This window comes from Papio anubis, chromosome 17, assembly GCF_008728515.1.
Source record: "Papio anubis isolate 15944 chromosome 17, Panubis1.0, whole genome shotgun sequence".
Lineage (NCBI taxonomy): Eukaryota > Metazoa > Chordata > Mammalia > Primates > Cercopithecidae > Papio > Papio anubis.
Genome location: NC_044992.1, coordinates 25,330,668 through 25,358,017, shown reverse-complemented (window position 1 = coordinate 25,358,017; position 27,350 = coordinate 25,330,668). Strand labels below are relative to the sequence as shown.

The following is a 27,350-nucleotide window of genomic DNA, read 5'->3' as shown; positions in this document are numbered from 1 at the left end:
GCTGGAGTGCAGTGACATGGTCGCAGCTCACGGCAACCTCTGCCTCCTGGGTTCAAGCAATTCTCCTGCCTCAGCCTCTCGAGTAGCTGGGACTACAGGCACATGCCGCCACGCCCGGCTAATTTTTGTGTTTGTGTGTGTTTTAGTAGAGATGGGGTTTCACCATGTTGCCCAGGCTGGTCTCAAACTCCTGAGCTCAGGCAGTCTGCCCGCCTTGGCCTCCCAAAGTGTTAGGATTACTGTGAGCCACCACACCCTGTCAGAATTATTTGGTTTTTGTACAGAGTTGGTCCAAATATTTTAATATTATCCTTTTAATGTCTGTGTGGTCTGTAGAGATGGCCCATCTTCCGTTCCTGATATTGATAATAAGGTCTTCCTTCTTTTTTTGTTTTGGGCTAGAGGTTTATCAATTTTATTGATCTTCTGAAAGAACCATCTCTGTTTCATTAATTTTTCTTTATTGTTTTTCTATTTCAAATTTTATTAATTTCTGCTTTTATCTTTATTATTTCCTTCCATCTGCTTGTTCCGTGAAGCTGATAAAGATTAAAGTCAGGAGGGTCACTGAGCAAAACCCTTAGAAAATATATGGTGTTTTTTGTTGTTTTTAGGCATGGTGTCTTGTTATGTTGCCCAGGGTGGATTCAAACTCCAGGGCTCAAATGATCCTCCTGTTTCAGCCTCCCAAGTAGCTGGGGCTACAAGCACATGCCACTGTGCCCAGCTCCAAAATGTATTTTTTAATTCATTCTTTTGAGAATGATCCTAATAGTTTTCCATGCATTTTCTCTTTGCAGTTGACTGGTCTGAGTGTCTCCAATGGAAAGGACCAACTTGTAGTGTTCCATACAAAAGACAACAAAGACCTCATTGTCTGCCTCTTCAGCAAACAGCCAACCCATGAGAGTCGAATTGGAGAACTTGTTGGAGTGCTGGTGAATCATTTCAAGAGGTAAAGTTTGATTTTTGTAACTAAGACACATTTTAAATCTATGAAATCTTTAATCATAATTATCACTGAGCTTGTTTTGTGCCAATGTTAGTGTATTGAGCTATTTTTCTCCATAAGGACAACTTCAATCATCTGTTTCGCAGAAGGTAAAATTAGCATCCCGGCTTACTTTCAAGATTAGGGATGGTCCTCTACTTTTCCAGCCTCCAGCTGAACCATCAATGAGAGATTTCCCTAATGGTGATTTTTTTTTTCCACTGCCGATCCAAATGTAATTAAATTCAAAAGACAGACAAATTACTTTATATTCTTCTCATCATAGCTTCTCATTTACCCCAAGTATAATCAGTTTGTGTGTCCACTATGACCATAAGCAAATTAGAAGGCAGATTTGAGATGGCATGCAAGTCCATGAAGACTACAAGAATTCCTGAGAGAGGCAGTAACCACTGCAAAAACGTGGAGTCATGATGGAACACGGCATAACCTGAGAAGTTCATAGTAAGCCCTGATGACACCTGGGGCAGGGGGGTGAACAATGATATAATAAATATAAACAGAGAGCAGGTCTTGAGGGTGACGGGGACCAGTGAATGGATAATTTTAAGCAGGGGAGTGATTTTGTCTGGTTATTTATTGGAGTTGTTTCAGAGGTTGGATTTCTCTTCCCATAAGGGGTCATGGATTGTTTGGGTGGGTGTGTCTATCCAAAGTCAAGTGCTCTCTTTGTGGCATGCTGCCTTCACCTCCCCAACCCCACCTGCTGCTGGGAGAAGACCACTCATCAAAATCAGTGACTGAGAAATGATGTAAGTGTAGTTCCTTTTTCTTCCTAAAAGACATTTCCTGAGTTCCTAAAATTAATCAAGCATTCTTATTAGTATGTTTTTCTTTTTTTTTCAGTTTAGATGTGACTTCTCTTTCTCTCAGCAAACACATATTTGGAATCAGATGTCCACATATCTAATTCTATTGTGTTCATTTTGGCTGATAAATGTATAGAGCATCATTTTAGAGGTGGGCTGCACAGACCATTTATTTTATGTTATTATACCTTGCATTCTAGATCAAAGTGGATCTTTAAATATTTTCTATCATTAAATGCTTTTAGATGCTATAAGTAAAATAATACTTAATGGTCATTTGTGGGGGAAAAATAAGAAAGTAATTACCAAAAATAATAATAAACGCATAGGCTTTTGCAAATTCCTTTCCATCTGCCAAATAAATATAAAGCTAAGAAAATTTTTTAAAAGTTTAGAATGTGGCTGGGCACAGTGGCTCACCTCTGTAATCCCAGCACTTTGGGAGGCTGTGGCGGGCGGATCACGAGGTCAGGAGATCGAGACCATCCTGGCTAACATGGTGAAACCCTGCCTCTACTAGAAATACAAAAAATTAGCCGGACGTGGTGGCGGGTGCCTGTAGTCCCAGCTACTCGGGAGGCTGAGGCAGGAGAATGGCGTGAACCCGGAAGGCGGAGCTTGCAGTGAGCCAAGATCGCGCCAGTGCACTCCAGCCTGGGCGACAGAAGGAGACTCCGTCTCAAAAAATAAATAAATAAGTTTAGAATGTAAGGAAAAGACATAAAGAAGGCATCTCTGCGATAAATGTCTATAACTCAAATAAGCAAGCTTATTTTCCTGCTAATGGTTATAGCAAAGTATGGAAAATTAAAGGAATTTTAATTTGTTACTCTTACTTTGGATACCAGTACTAATGGATGCAAGAGTTTTTGCCTGGGAAATTGAAGTATTTTATCTCTGTCTGGGTGCTTATTTAGCAAATTCTGATCTATTAAGTGCCTTCTACAGGTGATAGAAATATGTGAATCTGGAGGTAGATTTCATCAGTTGCTTTCTTTTCCTAGCTAGCAAATGCATGCTGAGGTACATTTCTAGGCATATGCCCTCTATCTTTAATGTATGTAAGGATTTTTAATTTCTTTAAAATTTATAAATGTAAAGAGAAGACTCAAGGTGCTAGGATATTTTTGGGTTTTTTGTTTGTTTGTTTTTTATTTCTTGGTGTTTCTATCTTATGAATTAAGAGTGAAGTGGAAATGAGAGATAAAATCTTGCCTCTCAGCCCCCAGAAAATCAGGCTTGAAATTTTGGGTTAGAGTTATAGTCATCAACTTACTATTGACTTTTTGAAGAAAGGTTAATTTGATTTTTTTCTAGCTATTTTCCTTTATTGTCAAGTATCATATCATTGCCATGACATTGAAATTCACATTGTATTTTATAAGCATAATGTTGTGGCACATAATCTTATTTGTCCCTGAGTTAATTATGGAAATTCAAAGGTGAGAGGGAATTAACTTCAGACCAATTCTTTATCTTCTAGATAATTTCCCTAAAGTACATTCTGAGATGTTTTCTTGTCAGCAGTTGGGAGGAAAGGGCTCAAAACTTCCCAAGGCTGAGGAAAGAACCAGCTAAGAGGACCAGAGGGAACAGTGCCCAGCCTCACAAAGAGCCAGGGGTAGTTTCTGATCTAACAAGGCAGACTAAAGAACTTCGTCATTCACAGGGTAATTGGGTAGAGTACTCAGAAGGGTTTTGCCTCAGTAGGGGGGAATAATTGGCCCTAGAATAAATGCTGCTCTGGTACTGCCTAATAAGTCTTAAAAGCAAGACCCAAAAGGATCAAACTGCCTCCAAGTAACTTAGTTACGTCCTGAAACAAAGCTCACGTATATTTATAAAAATACAAAAATATCCGTCCCCAACAGGGAAAATTCACAATGTCTGACATCCAGTCAAAGATTACAGGCATGCAAATAGGAAAATACAGTCCATTATGAGGGGGAGAATCATCCCTTTGAAACCAACCGAGAACAGACAAAGATACTAGAATTAGCAGATACAGACATTGTAAGTCATTATAACTAGATTTCAGATGTTTATAAGTTAACTAGAGATACGGAAGATGTAAGAAAAAGACCCAAATCAAACTTCTAGATGAAAAATACACTGATGTTTGAAATATTCCATGGTTTAAAAAGGAAACAAAAAAAGACAAAGCCTCTCCTGGAATAAATTTTTCCTCATCACCATGAGCTGAAGCCAGACCTTTCCTGGCATTTCCTTTCACATGAATCTTGAAACGAAAACCAACTAAGTATAAATTAGTCTCTCTTTCACCTCCCGCAGTCTTGATTCAGTCTGGACCCATTATTTCTGCCTCTCCAAGTACACACCCACATATTTTATGTTTGCTAAACATTTGAAGACAATCTTTAATAAAGTACAGGCATACCTCGTCTTATTGTTCTTTGCCTTATTACACTTCACAGATATTGTGGTTTTTATAAATTGAAGGTTTGTGGCAACCCTACATTGAACAAGTCTATTAGCACCATTTTTCTAACAGCATATGCTCACTTTGTGTCTCTGGACACTGGAAGAAGATGCCATCTAGGACTTTCATAGCTAGAGAGGAGAAGGTCAATGCCTGGCTTCAAAGGCCAGGCAGACTCTTTTGTTAGGAGCTAACAAATTGCCACAGCAATTTTGATAATTCTCATAATATTTCAAAACTTTATATTGTTATTATGTGCTATGATGGTCTTTGATCAGTGATCTTTTTTATTACTGTAATCGTTTCAGGGCATCACAGACTGTACCCATGTAAGACAACAAACTTAATTGATCAATGTTGTGTGTGTTCTGAGTGCTCCACTGACCTCGTCCCTCTTCCTCTTCTCAGACTCCCCTATACCCTGAGATACAATAAGATTGAAATTAGGTCAGTTAATAACCCTACAATGGCTTTTAAATGTTTAAGTGAATGGGAGAGTTGCGCATCTCTCAGTTTAATTTAGAAACTAGAAATAAGCCAGGTATCGTGGCTCATTCCTGTAATCCCAGGACTTTGGGAGGTTAAAATGGGAGGATTGCTTGAGGCCAGGAGTTCCAGACCAAGGTCTGTGCAACATAGTGAGACTCTATCTCTACAAAAAAATTTAAAAATCAAGTGTGGTGGCACACACCTGTAGTCCCAGCTACTTAGGAGGCTGAATTCAAGGTTGCAGTGAGCCATGATCGTGCCACTGCACTCCAACCTGGGTGACAGAACACGACCGTGTCTCAAAAAAAAAAAAAAAAAAAGGGAAAATAAAAAGCTAGAAGTGATTAAGCTTAGTGAGGGAAGGGCAGGTTGAAAGCTGAGATAGGCCAAAAGCTGGGCCCCTTTAATTTCCTTCAAGAACTTTTCCTTTGCATTCACAAAAGCCCAGTTGTGAATGCAAAGGAAAAATTGTTGAAGGAAATTAAAAGTGCTACTGCAGTGAATACATGAATAATAAGAAAGTGAAACAGTCTTGCTGATATGGAGAAAGTTTGAGTGGTCTGGATAAAAGATCAAACCAGCCACAACATTCCCTTAAGCCAAAACCTAATGCAGAGCAAGGCCCTAAACTCTTCTTAAATTCTTTGAAGGCTGAGAGAGGTGAGGAAGCTGCAGAAGAAAAGTGGAAGCTAACAGAGGTTGATTCATGAGGATTAAGAAAAGAAGACCTCTCCATAATATAAAAATGCAAGGTGAAGCAGCAAGTGATGATGGAGAAGCTGTGGCAAGTTACTCAGAAGATCTAGCTAAGATAAGTGATTAAGGTGGCTACACGAAACAACAGATTTTCAATGCAGACAAAATAGCCTTATGCTGGAAGAAGATGCCATCTAGGACATTCATAGCTAGAGAGGAGAAGGTCAATGCCTAGCTTCAAAGGACAGGCTGACTCTTTTGTTAGGAGCTAATGCAGCTAGTGTCTTTAAGTTGAAGCCAGTGCTCACAGACTGTTCCAAAAATCCCAGGGCCCTTAAAATTACACAAAATCTACTCTGCCTGTGCTCTATAAATGAAACACAAGGCCTGAATGACAGCCCATCTGTTTATAGCATAGTTTGCTGAATATTTTAAGCCCACTGTTGAGACCTGCTGCTCAGAAAAAAAAGATTCCTTTGCTACTCATTGACAATACATCTAGTTATCCAAGAGCACTGACGGAAATGTACAAGGTGATTAATGTTGTTCCCTTACCTTCAAACACAGCATCTATTGTGCAGCCCATGGATAAAGAAGTAATTTCAACTTTCAAGCCTAATTATTTAAGAAACACATTTCATGGCCGGGCACAGTGGCTCATGCCTATACTCCCAACACTTTTGGAGGCCAAGGTGGGCTGATCACCTGAGGTCAGGAGTTTGAGACCAGCCTGGCCAACATGGCGAAACCCAAGCTCTACTAAAAATACAAAAATTAGCCGGGCATGGTGTCACGCACCTGTAATCCCAGCTACTCGGGATGCTGAGATAGGAGAATTGCTTGAATCTAGGAGGCGGAGGTTGCAGTAAGCCAAGATCACACCACTGCACTCTAGACTCTTTCTCAAAAAAAAAAAAAAAAAAAAAGAAAGAAAACATTTCATAAGGCCACAGCTGCCATAAATAGTGATTCCTCTGATGGATCTGGGCAAAGTAAACTGAAAACCTTCTGGAAAAGATTCATCATTCTAGATGCCACTAAGAACATTCGTGATTCATGGGAGGAGGTCAAAATATCAACACTAACAGAAGTTAGGAAAACGTTGATTCCAACTCTCGTGGATGACTTTGAGTGGTTCAGGACTTCATTGGAGGAAGTTATTGCAGATGTGGTAGAAATAGCAAGATAACTTGAATTGGAAGTGGAGCCTGAAGATGTCACTGAATTGCTGCAATCTCACGATAAAACTTGAATGGATGAGGAGTAGCTTCTTATGGAAGAGCAGAGAAAGTGGTTTCTTAAGATGGAATGTACACCTGATGAAGATGCTGTTAATATTGTTGAAATGATGACAAAGCATCTAAAATACTATATAAACTTAATTGATAAAGCAGTGACAGGGTTTGAGAGGACTGACTCCAATTTTGAAAGACATCCTATTATGGGTAAAATGCCTTCAAGCAGCATCGCATGCTATAGAGAAACCTTTCATGAAAGCAAGAGTCAATCAATGTGGCAAACTTCATGGTTATCTTATTTAAAGAAATTGCCACAGCCACCCCGACCATCAGCAACCACCACGCTGATCAGTAAGCAGCCCTCAACATCAAGACAAGACCCTCCAACAGCAAAAAGATTGCAGCTCACTGGAGACTCAGATGATCATGAATATTTTTAGCATTTTTTGTTCTTCTTTAATATCCACGTAATTAAAGGAGCACTCTCATTGGATTTAACTGAACATTAACCATCTTCTCTCTTATAGTTTGCTTATATTCTTTTTAAATCACACTTTCTTTATTGTTTTTCATTAAAGTATGTGCAGTATTTAGACATGATGCTATTGCATACTTAATAGACTACAGTATAATGTAAACAACTTTCATATGCACTGGAAAACCAAAAAAACACAAAACTTGTGTGACTTGCTTTATTGTGGTATTTACTTTATTGTGGTGGTCTGCAACTGAACCCAAAATATGTCCAGGTTATGCCTGTACCTTCCAAAAGGTGACATTAAGAATATGTAACAACCAGTATGGCTCAAGCACAGACCAGTCAGAAGAGACACCATCCAGAAACACCTGATACCAGCAAGTCCAGGCTGTATTCCACAAATCAAAAATTCTACCATGGGGTAGGAAGACCCAAAGTCAAATACATTTGGGATATGCTAATGAAGTCAAATGGGTTTCTTTTTTTTCCTTTTTGAAACAGAGTCTTACTGTGTTGCCCAGGCTGGAGTGCAGTGGTACAATCTCGGCTCACTGCAACCTCCGCTTCATGTATTCAAGAAATTCTCGTACTTCAGTCTCCTGAGTAACTGGAAATGCAGGCATGTGCCACCATGCCCAGCTAATATTTGTGTTTTTACTAGAGATGGGATGTGGCCATGTTGGTCAGGCTGGTCTCGAACTCCTGGCCTCAAGCAGTCCACCCGCCCTGACCCCCCAAAGTGCTGGGATTACAAGCGTGAGCCACTGTACCTGGCCCTAACAGGTTTCTTTACTGCAGTACCTCTCAGAGTCATTAACATGCTTTTGTTCATTGTAAATGCTACCAATACAAGAACAAGAGAATTCTATCTATATTGATATAAAACCTTTTCCAAATAAATAGGAAAAAAGGGCAAGGTACAGAATGGTGTGTGTACCATACCACCATTTGTGTAAAGAAGTTGAAACGAGATTTCTTTTTTTTTTTAATTCTACTTTAAGTTCTAGGGAACATGTGCACAACATGCAGGTTTGTTACATATGTAGACATGTGCCATGTTGGTGTGCTGCACCCATTAACTCATCATTTACATTAGGTATATCTCCTAATGCTATCCCTCCCCCCTCCCCGTACCCCACGACAGGCCCTGGTGTGTGTTGTTCCCCTTCCTGTGTCCAAGTGATCTCATTGTTCAATTCCCACCTATGAGTGAGAACATGCAGTGTTTGGTTTTTCGTCCTTACAATACTTTGCTGAGAATGATGGTTTCCAGCTTCATCCATGTCCCTACAAAGGACATGAACTCATCCTTTTTATGGCTGCATAGTATTCCATGGGTGTATATGTGCCACATTTTCTTAATCTAGTCCATCATTGATGGACATTTGGGTTGGTTCCAAGTCTTTGCTATTGTGAATAGTGCCGCAGTAAACATACATGTGCATGTGTCTTTATAGCAGCATGATATATAATCCTTTGTGTATATACCCAGTAATGGGATGGCTGGGTCAAATGGTATTTCTAGTTCTAGATCCTTGAGGAATCACCACACTGTCTTCCACAATGGTAGAATTAGTTTACAGTCCCACCAACAGTGTAAAAATGTTCCTATTTCTTCACACCCTCTCCAGCAGCTGTTGTTTCCTGACTTTTTAATGATTGCCATTCTAACTGGTGTGAGATGGTATATCATTGTGGTTTTGATTTGCATTTCTCTGATGGCCAGTGGTCATGAGCATTTTTTCATGCGTCTCTTGGCTGCATAAATGTCTTCTTTTGAGAAGTGTCTGTTCATATCCTTCACCCACTTTTTGATGGAGTTGTTTGTGTTTTTCTTGTAAGTTTGTTTGAGTTCTTTATAGGTTCTGGATATTAGCCCTTTGTCAGATGAGCAGATTGCAAAAATTTTCTCCCATTCTATAGGTTGCCTTTTCACTCTGATGGTAGTTTCTTTTGCTGTGCAGAAACTCTTTAGTTTAATTAGAACCCATTTGTCAATTTTAGCTTTTGTTTCAATGGCTTTTGGTGTTTTAGACATGAAGTCCTTGCCCATGCCTATGTCCTGAATGGTATTGCCTAGGTTTTCTTCTAGGGTTTTTATGATTTTAGGTCTAGCATTTAAGTCTCTAATCCATCTTGAATTAATTTTTGTGTAAGGTGTAAGGAAGGGATCCAGTTTCAGCTTTCTACGTATGGCTAGCCAGTTTTCCCAGCACCATTTATTAAATAGGGAATCCTTTCCCCATTTCTTGTTTTTGTCAGGTCTGTCAAAGATCAGATGGTTGTAGATGTGTGTTATTATTTCTGAGGGCTCTGTTCTGTTCCATTGGTCTATATCTCTGTTTTGGTACCAGTACCATGCTGTTTTGGTTACTGTAGCCTTGTAGTATAGTTTGAAGTCAGGTAGCGTGATGCTTCCAGCTTTGTTCTTTTGGCTTAGGATTGTCTTGGCAATGCAGGCTCTTTTTTGGTTCCACATGAACTTTAAAGTAGTTTTTTCCAATTCTGTGAAGAAAGTCCTTGGTAGCTTGATGGGGATGACATTGAATCTATAAATTACCTTGGGCAGTATGGCCATTTTTATGATGTTGATTCTTCCTATCCATGAGCATGGAATGTTCTTCCATTTGTTTGTGTCCTCTTTTATTTTGTTGAGCAGTGGTTTGTAGTTCTCCTTGAAGAGGTTCTTCACATCCCTTGTAAGTTGGATTCCTAGGTATTTTATTCTCTTTGAAGCAATTGTGAATGAGAGTTCATTCATGATTTGGCTCTCTGTTTGTCTGTTATTGGTGTATAAGTATGCTTGTGATTTTTGCACATTGATTTTGTATCCTGAGACTTTGCTGAAGTTGCTTATCAGCTTAAGGAGATTTGGGGCTGAGACAATGGGGTTTTCTAAATATATAATCATGTCATCTGCAAACAGAGACAATTTGACTTCCTCTTTTCCTAATTGCATACCCTTTATTTCTTTCTGCCTGATTGCCCTGGCCAGAATTTCCAACACTGTGTTGAATAGGAGTGGTGAGAGAGGGCATCCCTGTCTTGTGCCAGTTTTCAAAGGGAATGCTTCCAGTTTTTGCCCATTCAGTATGATATTGGCCTGGGGTTTGTCATAAATAGCTCTTATTATTTTGAGATACATCCCATCAATACCGAATTTATTGAGAGTTTTTAGCATGAAGGTCTGTTGAATTTTGTCAAAGGCCTTTTCTGCATCTATTGAGATAACCATGTGGTTTTTGTCTTTGGTTCTGTTTATATGCTGGATTACGTTTATTGATTTGTGTATGTTGAACTAGCCTTGCATCCCAGGGATGAAGCCCACTTGATCATGGTGGATAAGCTTTTTGATGAGCTGCTGGATTTGATTTGCCAGTGTTTTATTGAGGATTTTTACATCAATGTTCATCAGGGATATTGGTCTAAAATTCTCTTTTTTTGTTGTATCTCTGCCAGGCTTTGGTGTCAGGATGATGCTGGCCTCATAAAATGAGTTAGGGAGGATTCCCTCTTTTTCTGTTAATTGGAATAGTTTCAGAAGGAATGGTACCAGCTCCTCCTTGTACCTCTGGTGGAATTCAGCTGTGAATCTGTCTGGTCCTGGACTTTTTTGGTTGGTAGACTATTAATTATTGCCTCAATTTCAGAGCCTGTTACTGGTCTATTCAGGGATTCAACTTCTTCCTGTCCAGGAATTTATCCATTTCTTCTAGATTTTCTGGTTTATTTGCATAGAGGTGTTTATAGTATTCTCTGATGGTAGTTTGTATTTCTGTGGGTTCGGTGGTGATGTCCCCTTTATCATTTTTTATTGTGTCTATTTGATTCTTCTTTCTTTTCTTTATTAGTCTTGCTAGCAGTCTATCAATTTTGTTGATCTTTTCAAAAAACCAGCTCCTGGATTCATTGATGTTTTTGAAGGGTTTTTTGTGTCTCTATCTCCTTCATTTCTGCTCTGTTCTTAGTTATTTCTTGCCTTCTGCTAGTTTTTGAATGTGTTTGTTCTTGCTTCTTTAGTTCTATTCATTGTGATGTTAGGGTGTCAATTTTAGATCTTTCCTGCTTTCTCTTGTGGGCATTTAGTGCTATAAATTTCCCTCTACACACTGCTTTAAATGTGTCCCAGAGATTCTGGTATGTTGTATCTTTGTTCTCATTGATTTCAAAGAACATCTTTATTTCTGCCTTCATTTTGTTATGTACCCAGTAGTCATTCAGGAGCAGGTTATTCAGTTTCCATGTAGTTGAGCGGTTTTGATTGAGTTTCTTAATCCTGAGTTCTAGTTTGATTGCACTGTGGTCTGAGAGACAGTTTGTTATAATTTCTGTTCTTTTACGTCTGCCGAGAAGTGCTTTACTTCCAACTATGTGGTCAGTTTTGGAATAAGTGCAATGTGGTGCTGAGAAGAATGTATATTCTGTTGATTTGGGGTGCAGAGTTCTGTCGATCTCTATTAGGTCTACTTGATGCAGAGCTGAGTTCAATTCCTGGATATCCTTTATAACTTTCTGTCTCATTGATCTGTCTAATGTTGACAGTGGGGTGTTAAAGTCTCCCATTATTATTGTGTGGGAATCTAAGTTTCTTTGTAGGTCTCTAAGGACTTGCTTTATGAATCTGGGTGTCTTGTATTGGGTGCATATATATTTAGATAGTTAGCCTTCTTGTTGAATTGATCCTACTATATAATGGCCTCTCTTTTGATCTTTGTTGGTTTAAAGTCTGTTTTATCAGAGACTAGGATTGCAGCCGCTGCCTTTTTTTGTTTTCCATTTGCTTCTAGATCTTCCTCCATCCCTTTATTTTGAGCCTATGTGTGTCTCTGCACATGAGACGGTCTCCTGAATGCACTGATGAGTTCTATTCCTTTTTTTTTTGAGACAGAGTCTCGCTCTGTCACCCAGGCTGGAGTGCAGTGGTGCGATCTCGGCTCACTGCAAGCTCCGCCTCCTGAGTTCACGCCATTCTCCTACCTCAGCCACCTGAGTAGCTGGGACTACAGGTGCCCACCACCATGCCTGGCTAATTTTTTGTATTTTTAGTAGAGACAGGGTTTGACCGTGTTAGCCAGGATGGTCTTGATCTCTTGACCTCATGATCCGCCCACCTCAGCCTCCCAAAGTGCTGGGATTACATGTGTGAGCCACACGCCCGGCCAGGTCTTGACTTTTTATCCAATTTCCCAGTCTGTGTCTTTTAATTGGAGCGTTTAGCCCATTTACATTTAAGGTTAATATTGTTATGTATGAATTTGATCCTGTCATTATGATGTTAGCTGGTTATTTTGCTCGTTGGGTGATGCAGTTTCTTCCTAGCATCAATGGTCTTTACAATTTGGCATGTTTTTGCAGTGGCTGGTACCAGTTGTTCCTTTCCATGTTTAGTGTTTCCATCAGGAGCTCTTGTAGGGCAGGCCTGGTGGTGACAAAATCTCTCAGCATTTGCTTGTCTATAAAGGATTTTATTTCTCCTTCACTTATGAAGCTTAGTTTGGTTGGATATGAAATTCTGGGTTGAAAATTCTTTTATTTAAGAATGTTGAATATTGGCCCCTACTCTCTTCTGGCTTGTAGAGTTTCTGCCAAGAGATCCGCTGTTAGTCTGATGGGCTTCCCTTTGTGGATAACCCGACCTTTCTGTCTGGCTGCCCTTAACATTTTTTCCTTCATTTCAACTTTGGTGAATCTGACAATTATGTGTCTTGGAGTTACTCTTCTTAGGGAGTATCTTTGTGGCATTCTCTGTATTTCCTGAATCTGAGTGTTGGCCTGCCTTGCTAGGCTAGGGAAGTTCTCCTGGATAATATCCTGAAGAGTGTTTTCCAACTTGGTTCCATTCTCCCCGTCACTTTCAAATACACCAATCAGACATAGATTTGGTCTTTTCACATAGTCGCATATTTCTTGGAGGCTTTGTTCATTTATTTTTAGTCTTTTTTCTCTAAACTTCTCTTCTTCATTTCATTCATTTGATCTTCAATCGCTGACACCCTTTCTTCCAGTTGATCGAATCAGCTACTGAAGCTTGTGCATTTGTCATGTAGTTCTTGTGCCATGGTTTTCAGCTCCATCAGGTCATTTAAGGACTTGTCTATACTGGTTGTTCTAGTTAGCCATTTGTTTAATCTTTTTTCAAGGTTTTTAGCTTCTTTGCGATGGGTTCATCCTTCCTCCTCTAGCTCGGAGAAGTTTGATCGTCTGAAGCCTTCTTCTCTCAACTCGTCAAAGTCATTCTCCATCCAGCTTTGTTCTGTTGCTGTCAAGGAGCTGTGTTCCTTTGGAGGGGGAGAGGCGCTCTGATTTTTAGAATTTTCAGCTTTTCTGCTCTGTTTTTTCCCCATCTTTGTGGTTTTATCTACCTTTGGTCTTTGATGATGGTGATGTGCAGATGGGGTTTTAGTGTGGATGTCCTTTCTGTTTGTTAGTTTTCCTTTGAACAGTCAGGACCCTCAGCTGCAGGTCTGTTGGAGTTTGCTGGAGGTCCACTCCAGACCCTGTTTGCCTGAGTATCAGCAGCGGAGGCTGCAGAACAACGAATATTGCTGAACAACAAATGTTGCTGCCTGATCATTCCTCTGGAAGCTTCATCTCAGTGGGGTGCCCTACCGTGTGGGGTGTCAGTCTGCCCCTACTGGGGGGTGCCTCCCAGTTAGGCTACTTGGGGGTCAGGGACCCACTTGAGGAGGCAGTCTGTCCGTTCTCAGATCTCAAACTCCATGCTGGGAGAACCACTACTCTCTTCAAAGCTGTCAGACAGGGACATTTAAGTCTGCAGAGGTTTCTGCTGCCTTTTGTTCAACTACACCCTGCTCCCAGAGGTGGAGTCTACAGAGGCAGGCAGGCCTCCTTGAGCTGTGGTGGGCTCCTTCCAGTTCGAGTTTCCGGACTGCTTGTTTACCTATTCAAGCCTCAGCAATGGCGGGCACCCCTCCCCCAGCCTCGCTGCCGCCTTGCAGTTGGATCTCAGACTGCTGTGCTAGCAATGAGTGAGGCTCCGTGGGCGGGCGTTAGACCCTCCCAGCCAGGCGTGGGATATAATCTCCTGGTGTGCCATTTGCTAAGGCCGTTGGAAAAGCGCAGTATTAGGGTGGGAGTGACCCGATTTTCCAGGTGCTGTCTGTCACAGCTTCCCTTGGCTAGGAAAGGGAATTCCCTGACCCCTTGTGCTTCCCGGGTGAGGCGATGCCTCGCCCTGCTTCATCTCACACTCGGTGGGCTGCACCCACTGTCCTGCACCCACTGTCCAACAAGCCCCAGTGAGATGAACCCGGTACCACAGTTGGAAATGCAGAAATCACCCGTCTTCTGTGTCACTCATGCTGGGAGCTGTAGACTGGAGCTCTTCCTATTCAGCCATCTTGGAACTGCCTCCTGTTTTTTTTTTTTTTTGAGACAGAGTCTCGCTCTGTTGCCCAGGCTGTAGTGGCATGGGCAACAGAGCGAGACTAGATAGTGGCACGATCTCAGCTCACTGCAACCTCTGCCTTCCCAGGTTCAAGCAGTTCTCCTGCCTCAGCCTCCTGAGTAGCTGGGATTACAGGCACCCGCCACCACGCCTGGCTAATTTTTGTAGTTTTATTAGAGATGGGGTTTCATCATTTTGGCTAGGCTGGTCTTGAACTCCAGACCTCAGGTGATCCACCCACCTCGGCCTCCCAAAGTGCTGGGATTACAGGCACCCGGCAAGAAGTTGAACCAAAAAATATCCATATCCGTCACTGGATAACTATATTATAGGTAGATATATATTTATATAGATAGATAGACATATAGTTATCTCCGAGTTTTTCTTACAAAAATGGTGATATGCTACACATACCATCTGTACCTTGCCTTTTTCTCCTACTAATGTATAGATATAGGTACAGATAGATATGTATACACACATGTGATTATGTATAATACAGACTATATCTGGGAAGATATTCAGGAAATGGGTAACAGTGCTTGTCTCTAGAGAGGGAACTGAGATACCTCAGTACAGGGAGAAAGAGGTAGGAGGGAGATTTATTTGTTGTTCATGGTAAACCTTCTGCGACCAATATATGTGTTACTGATCTAAACTTTTTTCATTTTAATAATTAGTGGCAGCTAGTTTTTAAGCATATCATAGGTGGCTCTGAATTCATTTTTATTTTCCTTTCCTGCTTAGAAAAGTAGAAAAGAACAGAAGAACTGTCCAAGTGAACAATCTCTCATAGCATTTCAATATCTTGAAACAATCCCAAATATAGCCTCTTGGAATATTATCTTTCTGTATGGTCTTGTTGTATATATCACATGAGCCTGAGGTGAGGTTTCTTTTTCTGTGGTTGTAGTGCCAGGGGTTTACAGAGGTTTTGAGTGTGACTGACTTTTGGTTTGCATTTCATTCTCAGCAGCAGCTACCTGCTGGTAATGAGCTTTTCTGCCCGCTACTAAACAGATGGTCTCATGTTGGCTGCCCTAACTATGAAATCACCAGAAACTCTGCAGTATTAAGCTGTCAAAGGACCCATCTGCCCTAAGCAGCTGTCCAGGCATTTGCCTGTCTGGATGCTGGAAACCTCAGTATAACTCCAATTGCAGGCATTAAAATTTCTTATTTTTCCTGTTCTCTTTCTGTGGATGAAAGCCAGAAATCAATGCCATCTGCTGCTTGTTCTTCTTTAATATCTGCTTAATTAAAGGAGCACTGTTACTGGATTTAACTGCACATTCGACCAGCTACTCAGTTGTAGTTTGTGTATGTTCTTTTTAACTCACACTTAGAGCCGTGGGGAGACCCACACTGATAAGCAGGCCAGCAGTTGGTGGCTGCACATTGCTGTCACTGCCAATGCAGTATAGGTGAGGAGCCGGGGAGGTGAGGCCTCAGGACAAGAGGTGAAGGAAGCAGAGGATGGGGCCACCTCCCAAAGGTCTCAGCACCTGGCACTCCCCGTCCAGCACGGCTGCTGCTCACGCCTTCTGCTGCTCCTGCAGTGAGGCTCCTCTGCCCTGACCCTGAATACCCATTTCCATGGCCCTTGATCTGTGTTCCCAGACTCTCTTTGAATGTCTGGCCACTATAAATATAGTTTATATTCCATAAGCAAAATAAAGGTATGCCATGTCAATTGCCAGCTATGGTTGATTAAATTTTGGTCCATCAAATTTAGGGTATTTGAGCTATTTAAAATAATTATTGGAGGCACCTGATTTATGGGAGACAGAAAAGTGAGTGGCCACAGTTCACTCTCTTCTGCCTTCCGGTAGAGATACACGTGAAAACACAGGAAGCAAAGCCAGCTTTCTATAGTGCTGGAAACTAGAAATATGACTCAATCCTGGACCTACCGAGAGGGGCGTCCTTCACCCCTGCTCATGTATCGCCTCACCAGGTCTTCCCTGACTGTCCTATGGAGAATAGCAATTCAGCCTGTCCCACCACTCCCTGTCCCCAAATCCCCCTAATCTTTCCCCATGGGTGTCATCTCCACCTGACATGCTGTATCTTTACTTGTGTGTTGTATATATTCCAACTGGAATACAAGCTTTATGTAAGCAGAGACTTTATTTATATTGTTCCCTGCAGTTTCCCTAGTGCCCAAAACAGTGCCTGGCACACAGAAGGTTCCCTGTAAATAACTGTTGAATATGCATTGTTAAACAGAATTGCTTACTGATAGGCCCCACTCGTGGTGGGATGCTTCTAGCCCTTCCTACTGATAGATGCACCTTGCCCACCAGAAGATGTTAACTCAATCCTTCTCCTGCGTGAAAGAAAGGAAAAATTCTTCTAATAGTTTCCTTCCCTTTATGAATACCTCTTTTCCTTTTTTTATTTTTCTAACTGATACAATGATTATACATATTTATGGGATACAGTGATATTTTGATACCTGTATACAAGGTATGATGATCAAATCAAGGTAATTAGCATATCTGTCACCTCAGACATTTATCATTTCATTAGGAACATTGAAAATCCTCTCTTCTAGCTATTTGAAAATATACAATAAATTGTTAATTGTGACCGATTATAGATAGGATTACAGATCCAGGGTTCTATATTCAGCCTGCAGTGCTAGAGAACACTAGAACTCATTCCTTCTATCTGGCTGTAATTTTATATCCGTTAACCAACCTCTGGCTATCCCTGCCACTTGCCAGCCCTCATACCACCATATGCATGTCTCTTTTCTTGACTGATTCCAGGATTACAGCTCTAAGCAATGTAATACATGTGGGACAGAAGGGAGGAGGCATTTCAAGATATTAAATCAGCAACTAAAAGGGCTGTGGGCTGGAAGAGCCATGAGTATGCTGAATGCTGCGGGCTGCAGCTTTCCATTCACTTTTCTTTAACAACTACAGAATTAGAAATAATTTCAGACTCTCCTTGTCAGTGAGCTGACAAGGAAGCAGGATGTAGGAATTCCTGCTCAGATCAGCAGTTTCATAATAAGCAGAAGACTTTGAAACCACAACTAGAGTCTGCACACAAGCCAGCTCTCCAGCTTAAAAACTGATAAATGATTTTGGCTACAAACAGGTGGGCTGTAAGAAGGAGCCCCGAAAAACCCATATGCCCCTTTATGTAAGAAACCAAAACTACATAGATGTCTCCTTAGTTGGGAGGCCTATAAAGGAAGATATTAACAGTAAGAGAGATATAGATATTATAAGACTTGGAAAGCCTATTTCTGAAAAGGCCAATAACATAAAATTTATATTACAGAAACCATCTGCTTATACTCTGCATAAAATTCAAGAAAGCATAGATTCTACATAAACAGGCCCAAGATTACATGGCAGACTGAGACGAAGAGTGTGCTGGCTGAGAAACAAACAAAAGTATTCAATTATTTGAATGAATTAAGGAAAGATATTTTAAAATGTAAATCAACATTAAAATCTGAAAGTGGCACAGTTGATATTGAAGAAAATAGAATTGATGTGAAAGGAAAGTTTGAAGTCTCTCAGTGTGCAGAATTTACTGTTATAATGGGCATCATGTTATCTTTCTTAGCAATACACAAAATAAGGGTACATCTTACAGAGACAGCATCTGATATTCAATAAAGTATGGTAATTTAAAACGTACAAAAAGAAAATATGTCTGTACTGAATGCACCTTTTCTGAAGCTCCAGAGAACCTACTTTGTTATCATGATGACCTTTTTTAATTTCAAGGGTTAACTATATATATATGTGTGTGTAATTTTCCAGCTTAAAAGCTGAGAAATGATTTTGGCTACAAACAAGTGGGCTACAAGAAGGAGCCCCGAAGAGTCCATATGCCCCTTTATGTAAGAACACCAAGACTGGTGTCCTTTTAATATATATAACTTTTTTTTTTTTTTTTTTTTTTTTGAGACGGAGTCTCACACTGTTGCCCGGGCTGGAGTGCAGTGGCACGATCTCGGCTCACTGCAACCTGTGCCTGCGAAGTTCACGCAATTCTCCTGCCTCCGCCTCCCAGGTAGCTGGGATTACAGGCATGCGCCACTGCGCCCGGCTAGTTTTTTGTATTTTTAGTAGAGACGGGGTTTCACTATGTTGGCCAGACTGGTCTCGAACTCCTGACCTCATGATCCGCCCACCTCAACCTCCCAAAGTGCTGGGATTACAGGCATGAGCCACCGTGCCCAGCCAATATATATAACTCTTAATATATATAACTCTCCTTTTATATATAGTTATGTATATAGTTAATCCTTGAAATTACAAAGTATGTATTAAAGACACAGACCTGGGAGTGGAATGAGATTCTCTTACAAAGGAACAAAAATTAGGATTCCCTCCATCTTCTGTACTGCAGCAGTAAATGCTAGAATCCTGTGGAGCAACATCTTTAGTCTTCTAAGGAGAAAAGGTTAGAGAGCAAAAATTATATGCCCAACCAAGTTGTCATCTGTGTTTATCAGGCAAACGAGCCTCAGAAAGCCTGCTACTGGGGCTCTTTGGAAGAGAAACAGCTATGATCCAGGAGTCAAATGCTGTCACAGTCTCCATCTCTCATCTTCACATCTCTTGTCTTACCAGCTTCACTCTCCTGTAATGGTGGCTTCCACATGGCTGGAAACTCTATATCTCCTTTTCCAGCTTTGCCACCAGTGGGAAATTAAAAGAAAGTTCCCTGGGCTATTGTCCTAAAACCCACTGTTCCCACTGACTCAATAACTGTGGCCAGAATAATGATTGTCATGGCATGGGTAAGACGCCTACCCCAGTGACAGTCACTTTGGCCAAAGAAGTGGTGTCTTCCAAGAACATGGAAGTCTCCAGGAAAACCTGAGGAAGAGCATGTTTTGGAAGAGAGCGAGGCAGAGTGGGGTGGTAGTGACTGGGGACAAAGTGTACGGGGCCAGCATTTCCCGAAAGGAGCGGAAGTGATACACGGTCTTGGGCAAGAAAAACAAATGGTATCACATTGTTTTTAATTGCAAAAACATAACAAACCATATAAAAGTTCATCAAAACAAACATGGTTAAATACGTCATGGTATTTCCATAAAATTGAGAAGCATGCAGCCATGAAAAAGACAATGACAGTCTTTCTTTATCAGGGCTCCTTAAAGTGTGGGCTCCATTCTGCATTAGAATCACCTGAAGGTGTTTTTCCAAAAAGCAGCTCCCCGGGCCCATCCCAGGCCCTCTAAATCAGACTCTCTAGGAACCTACATTCCTCGTAAGCTACCCAGGTGATCCCTATGCTGAAGCTTGACAGCCACTGGTTTCATGAACTGACATAGAAAATGACCAGAAGGAGCACATCATGTTTTGGCATGGCCAATTTGCTGATGCCATTGTGATGAAAGCGGGTTTTTTTTTTTAATGAAATCACCAAAGATTCATGTTTTTGAAATTGCTGACAAGTGCAAAAGAAACATTCCCTACTGCCCCAGTGAATACAGGTGGGGTGGAAAGAGGGCTGAGGCTCAGAGAAAAGGAGTAAAAAAGGAATGGAGAGTAGAAATGAGTGGAGGATTACAAAGAAATCACACAGAACCAGGATCCTGTTTACCACATCCAGTTGTCCTAGACAGAGCCGCCTGTCATTCCAAGCAATGGTTTTTAATTACCCTAAGAAGTTCACAGTGAGGGCCCACCTGGCCACTTCCAGCTAGGAAACCCCACCTGCGAAGAGCAGGCTTCCACATAATGAACTTAACCTATTTATATACACTCAGCCCACCTGCTATACACAAAAGAGTGCAGAGAGAAATCTTAAAAAGGTTTTCAGTGTGACTAAGCTGGGAAAAATCAAACAGTGTTAAAATGTAACAGCTGTTGTGTACTGTGAGCAGTCTACTGACTTTCCATCTCTCCCTGTGCACTGTGCCCATCTGCACTGAGAAGCAGCTGCCCTTGGGCAAAGCTCACCAAGAGGATGTGCAGGGGCACAGTCGTCCTCAGCTTTACCTGCTTTGATGACAGGAGATTTTCTGGGGATTTTTGTGCAGATCAAAGATTCTTATTTGCTTTGTGACATGTTCATCATTGCCTTTTATGATGAAAGATTGAATCCAAAAATACTGGAAAACTGATCTTTTCAGCATTTCCACGGCTAGCTATTGTACCTGTAGAGTAATCATATTACTTTTTAAAGGCCATAGCTCTAAACTTCACAATATATGTTAAAACAGAGATCTTCCTGTGAGGTATTCATGTATTCACCAAATGATTAGTGAATAATACCCTGGTTTGTGCTGTCTGTTGGAATTTTTTTCTAAATTGAATGTCAGATATAACTCTTCAACTTAATGCGATTTTTTTTTTTTTTTTTTTTGAGACGGAGTCTTGCTCTGTTGCCCAGGCTGGAGTGCAGTGGCGCAATCTCAGCTCACTGCAAGCTCCGCCTCCCGGGTTCACGCCATTCTCCTGCCTCAGCCTCCCGAGTAGCTGGGACTACAGGCGCCCGCCACTGCGCCCGGCTAATTTTTTCTATTTTTAGTAGAGACGGGGTTTCACCATGGTCTCGATCTCCTGACCTTGTGATCCGCCCGCCTCGGCCTCCCAAAGTGCTGGGATTACAGGCGTGAGCCACCACGCCCGGCCCTTAATGCGATTTTTTAAAAGCTCTCTTAATGTGTTTATTTCAGGTCTTAGCAGCTATACTGGAATCAGGAGTTTGTATAAGCATAATATAGTCAGTGAAGTGTTTTATCTGCAACAAACACTGTTCTGTTTTTATACCATCATTCAGCATGCATTCACTGAGCACCCATCACAGGTCAGGCTACGGGTGGTAGGAGGGATACCAAGAAGAACCCTGCAGTCCTTTCCGTTCAAACAACTCTTAATCCCATGAAAAGACAGCATGTACATTATACTGCCCAGTACGTACTATAATAAAACCATGGACAAAGGCCATGGAAACACAGGGGATAAACCAGCCCCCTTTGCCTGCCAGAGTCAGGAGATCCCTGGCAGAGCAAATGATCACCCAGTTGGGTCTTCAAGTCTAGTTGGAGGTTATCAGCTTGGGGATGAGATGAGATTTTCCCCAGAGAAGGGAGCAGAATATGCAGAAACTTGGTGGAGCTGGTACATTGGGAGAATTGGATGATTGCAGGGGACGAAAGGGGCTGTAGCAAGAAATGAGACTGGAAAAATAAGTAGAAACTTATAAAAGCCCATGCCAATGAATTTGTGTAGCAGGACGAGCCATAGACAAGAACCCCTCAGACACCGAGTTGTAGAAGGAAAGGGCTTTTTTCAGCTGACAGCATCCGCAGACTCACGTCTCCAAAAACCAAGCTTCCCGAGTGAGCAATTCCTGTCCGTTTTAAGGGCTCACAACTCTAAGGGGGCCCACGTGAGAGGGTCGTGATCGATTGAGCAAGCATGGGGTACATGACTGGGGGCTGCGTGCACCGGTAATTAGAATGGAACAGGACAGGGATGTTCACGATGCTTTTCCATGCAATGTCTGGAATCCATAGATAACACAAGCAGTCAGGTCAGAGGCTGATCTTTAACTACCAGGCCCAGGGCACAGTGCTGGGCCATCTGCCTGTGGATTACATTTCTGCCTTTTAGTTTTTACTTCTTTCTTTGGAGGCAGAAATTAGGCATAAGACAATATGAGGGGTGGTCTCCTCCCTTATTTGAACTTTAACATATAAGTAATGGGGGAAATAAATATAAAAATATAAAACTGCCCAACAAGACAAAGCCTGATGACACAGCTATCGCCTAGCCCGGACATGCTCAAGAATGCAAAATAATTGTTCACTTAAGGGAAGTGGGAACTTGAGGAACACTAGTTGATATGTAATACATCTGTGGGCCCCACATGCCAAAAAAGTTAATTGAACAGAGAAAGAGCTAGCAAGAGAGACGTTACAAAGGCAGATGTGAGAAACCTCAGTAATAAAACCAGGAATCAAAAATCGTCATGGAGTAAAAACTGTAACAAAATTCTTTAGCTTTTGTAGCTCCCCTGAAATTTGTTATTTTGCCACCCCTGTAGTAATTAGCAATAAAAATCCCTAGAATGAGAAGGACCTAGATTTTTGCCTTCAGGGACAGCAAGGAAGCAAGAAGTTAAAGAAGCTTCCTCCTGTTCTACAGCCATTCATAGGGGAGAAGATTCTCAAGGGACAGTATGAATGATGGTAATGTTAAATTGGGGAGGAGGCGGAGCTTGGGTGTGGGAGCATTTATTGTTTAGTCTGTCCAGTAACCCCTTCTTCTGGGACTTTCCTCTCCCCTGTCACACTTCTGCATGGTCCGACGAGAAGCACCACATCCTTACATCACCCTACTCCCTGGCAAGAGCTGACTATAGGGCACAGGTAGTATCTGACCCAACCTGGACCGCTTTCCCTATCCCTCAAGATTTTTGGGCTTTGGATCAGAGAAGACTTATAACTCATTGACTCTCCTATGCATGGAGGCAAAACGCTTGGGAGCTGTGGCTCACCATGTTTCCAAAGGTGAGAAGTTGGGTTCAGTAAGAGAGAACAGCATAGAGCATAGCAAACCCACGGGGAGCAGCAGGACTCGAGGTGAAGCAGGACCTGAAACATCCAAGCCCCAGGTCTGCCTCCGGAGGAGGCTGGCCACCTTGTAGCCATCAGACTATATGCCCTTTGTTGATTTTGTGTGACCTGAAACAGGCCAATTTGTCAAAATCCAGTTCACAAATGTGCACATGGTTGACACTGTTTTACTATACACTTGGATATTGTTGGGAGGATGAATTTTATTCTCTTGGTGAGGCAGTGGGGTGCCACAGGTTTTGGGGTTTTTTGTTTTTTTGTTTTTGTTTTTGTTTTTGTGTTTTCGAGACAAAGTTTTGCTCTGTCACCCAGACTGGAGTGCAGTGGTGCAATCTCGGCTCACTACAACCTCCACCTCCTGAGTTCAAGCAATTCTCCTGCCTCAGCCTCCCAAGTAGCTGGGACTACAGGCGTGTGCCACCAAGCCCAGCTAATTTTTTAGTAGAGATGGGGTTTCACCACATTGGCCAGGCTGGTCTTAAACTCCTGGCCTCAAGAGATCTAACTGCCTCAGCTTCCCAAAGTGCTGGGATTACAGGCTGAGCAACCATGCCCAGCCTTTGCCACAGTTTTTTAAATGGATTTTAAAAATTAGTTCACCAGAAGTCAGTTTGCCCAATACCAATTCATGGAACTTTTAAAAATTTGTGAAGTTACCAAAAGCTAGTCTTGAAAAAAATCCTTGAATATGTCCCTTCTAACAGCTTTTTAATACATGTTCAGGGTGAAAAAAAAACTAAGGCTCTTGGGTTGGGTTAGTCTTTTTAAGTGGAGCAGAAAAAAACGGACTTCACTCAAATGTACAGGTATGCTGTTTGGAGTTTATTTTGAACGATCAGGGAAGGACATCCCTCTGTCAGATGCTTCCAAACAACTAGCAAGCACGTGTGTCTTTTATCAGGCATCGTGCTCTTAAAGGGACTCCTCCCAGATAGCAGTGCCAGATACTAGGGTTTGACTATCAGAAACAAGCAACCTACACTTCAGGTCATGCAGATCCACATTTTTCCTGAAAGATCGCTCTACACACTTTCCAACCAGCAGCTATCAAAATCCACAGATTTTAGCATTTCCTATGGGGACTTTAGCTTATCCTAAATTTTGAAATCCTCTTTGTTATTTTCCATTTGATATTTAGCTTTCTTCTATCAAATTTGCCAGATGACTAATTATCTAATTTACCAAATTTATAGATTTACCAAAAATGTGTTTCTTTTGACTTTTTATAAAGTATACAGTTCAGCTAGGTGAGTTGGCAATTAATAGTTTTTGAGGATTTCTACAAAGTTCTAATTGATTGCTTTTCATTTTGTTTTCATAACAACAGTTTAAGGAATGGTCCGTTTGTTTCTGGCCCTGCTGCTGCAGCTGGAAGTAGCTGGAACAGAGGAGAGAAGGGAAGAAAGGAGAGTCTGTGCCCAGTGCATCTGGGCTGCCAATCCCACAGGGAAGGGAGGCTGAAGAGCAGAGGGAGGGGAAGACTAGGGGGCCAAGAAGGGGTAGGCTGAAGGGTGAGAGAGAGGCTGAAGACCCAAGAACCCCAGGTATTCACAGCCCCCATTGACCCTGCTAATTCGTCCAACAAAAATTGGATAAACAAAAGTCAGCCTTGTTAAATATGCAAATGTGGTCAATTTGGCAAACTAGTCATTCAGCAGATGACCTTTGGTGAATTCACCATTTGGCAAGTGACTTTTTTTTTTTGGAAACGGAGTTTCACTCTTGTCACCCAGGCTGGAGTGCAGTGGTGTGATCTTGGCTCACTGCAACCTCCACCTCCCGGGTTCAAGCAATTCTTCTGCCTCTACCTCCCGAGTAGCTGGAATTACAGGTGCCTACCACCATACCTGGCTAATTTTTGTGTTTTTAGTAGAGACAGGATTTCACCATGTTGGCCAGCCTGGTCTCAAACCCCTGACCTCAAGTGTTCCGCTCACCTCAGGTTCCCAAAGTGCTGGGATTACAGGTGCAAGCTGCCACCCCTGGCCTGGCAAGTTACTTTTTAATCAATGAATTGCCCTAGTTCATAACAACTTCTCCTTTTTGCTTAAGTCATTATGAATTGAGTTTCTGTCACTCGCATCCAACAGAGTCCTAACCTAATGAGTCTTGGAAAAACTAGTAACAAAAATGAGAGAGGAGCACTGCTTGTTGTTACAAGGGTACGACAAACATGTTTAGAGAAAATGGTATCATGTTAAAGAAACTTGTTTTCATCATACCCATCAAGAAATTAGTTTTTGAGGCCGGGCGCGGTGGCTCAAGCCTGTAATCCCAGCACTTTGGGAGGCCGAGATGGGCGGATCACGAGGTCAGGAGATCGAGACCATCCTGACTAACACGGTGAAACCCCGTCTCTACTAAAAAATACAAAAAACTAGCCGGGCGAGGTGGCGGGCACCTGTAGTCCCAGCTACTCGGGAGGCTGAGGCAGGAGAATGGCGGGAACCCGGGAAGCGGAGCTTGCAGTGAGCCGAGATCGCGCCACTGCACTCCAGCCTGGGGGACAGAGCGAGACTCTGTCTCAAAAAAAAAAAAAAAAAAGAAATTAGTTTTTGAAACTAAGAATAAGCATCAAGAGGGAATTTAAAGCCCAACTAGAAAAAGAGGACTGCTGGATGCTTTATTAATTCACACCTCCAGGCCAGATGACTCACATCCTGAGACACTGGAAAGCATTTTGATATGAACCCCCATTCACTCTCAGAAATCTTTGAGCAGTCATGGAGAGTGGAAAAGGGCCAAGAGACTGAAGGCAGGCAAAGGTTTTCCTTGTTGTGCAAACGTGAACACAGATGCAAAAATTATAATTATTGTTGAACCTGACACAAATTTTCAGCAAAATTCTAAAATTATCATAGTTTATACATACTTAAAGAAAAAAAGCAACAAAAGAAAGCATAAGTTCAGTGAGAAGAAATTGGGTAAAACTAACAATTTTTCTTAAACAATGACTTGAATGAAGACATACTTACAAATTTGCAAATAAGAAAAACCCAGGAAGGGGCTGGGCGCTGTGGCTCATGCCTGTAATCTCAGCACTTTGGGAGCCCAAGGCAGGCAGATCACGAGATCAGGAGATGGAGACCATCCTGGCGAACACTGTGAAACCCCATCTCTACTGAAAATACAAAAAAAATTAGCCGGGCGTGGTGGCGGACGCCTATAGTCCCAGCTACTCAGGAGGCTGAGGCAGGAGAATGGCATGAAACCCGGAGGTAGAGCTTGCAGTGAGCAGAGATTGCGCCACTGCACTCCAGCCTGGGTGACAGAGGGAGACTCGTCTCAAAAAAAAAGAAAAACCCAGGAAGGTTAACTTGTATTTTGATGACAGGTTAGGATTCTAAGTCTCTTGACAGACTAGAATAATGAGAAGACACCACACAACTATATAAATGTAAAATTCTGCCTTTGGGTTCAGAATGTCATTAGCACACACAGGGAGTAGGAAAGCCTCTGGGCCCATTCGGTCCCCAAGATGCTAAAATTTGTGATTCTTTCAGTCATAGGCGACACTAGAGTGGAGATAAGAAACCACCAGAGAAGAGAGGAAGAGATCATTCTTTCAGATTAATTTTTCCCCCTGAATTTTCTTTTTTTTTTTTTTTTTGAGACGGAGTCTCGCTCTGTCCTCCAGGCTGGAGTGCAGTGGTGCGATTTCGGCTCACTGCAAGCTCCGCCTCCCGAGTTCACGCCATTCTCCTGCCTCAGCCTCCCATGTAGCTGGGACTACAGGCGCCCGCCACCGCGCCCGGCTAATTTTTGTATTTTATGTGGAGACTCGGTTTCACCGTGTTAGCCAGGATGGTCTCAATCTCCTGACCTCATGATCCGCCCGTCTCGGCCTCCCAAAGTGCTGGGATTACAGGCGTGCGCCACCGCACCCAGCCCCCCTGTATTTTCAGAGGGCAAGGAACATAGTATTTTCTGGAGCTTAGAACACGGACAAAGGCTCAGCAAACGAATTCCTATGGTTTGCTCAGGTGTTTCCCCATGGCATGCATTCCTTACCAGATCCTCTGCAAATCCCAGACTTCTGTATTTAATGAGGAAAGGTTTGTTCGATTGAATTCAAAGACCATCCTCTAACCTTTCTTAAAAAGGTAATAGCAATTACTTCCTTTAACTTCTCTTTTACACGTAGAGAAATTATTCCAAGTCTCCTTTTCTTCAGTATTTGAAATTGAAAGAAGTAGCCGAAATGATATTTA

At 41.9% G+C, this 27,350-nt stretch overlaps 1 protein-coding gene across 6 annotated transcripts in view; it reads left to right on the top strand.

Annotated features, from left to right (window-relative positions):
- The window catches only part of MYO1D (myosin ID), a 382,230-nt gene that overhangs the window by 263,129 nt on the left and 91,751 nt on the right, over positions 1–27,350 (top strand). For 5 of the 6 annotated variants that reach the window (XM_017950496.3, XM_017950498.3, XM_017950499.3 and 2 more), the window contains one exon: positions 801–955. In XM_017950496.3, the coding sequence (XP_017805985.1) occupies positions 801–955 (155 nt within the window). Of the gene's footprint in view, positions 1–800; positions 956–17,867; positions 18,230–27,350 lie in introns of those variants that run through there. The other variant, XM_021928921.2, reaches the window with a different exon arrangement.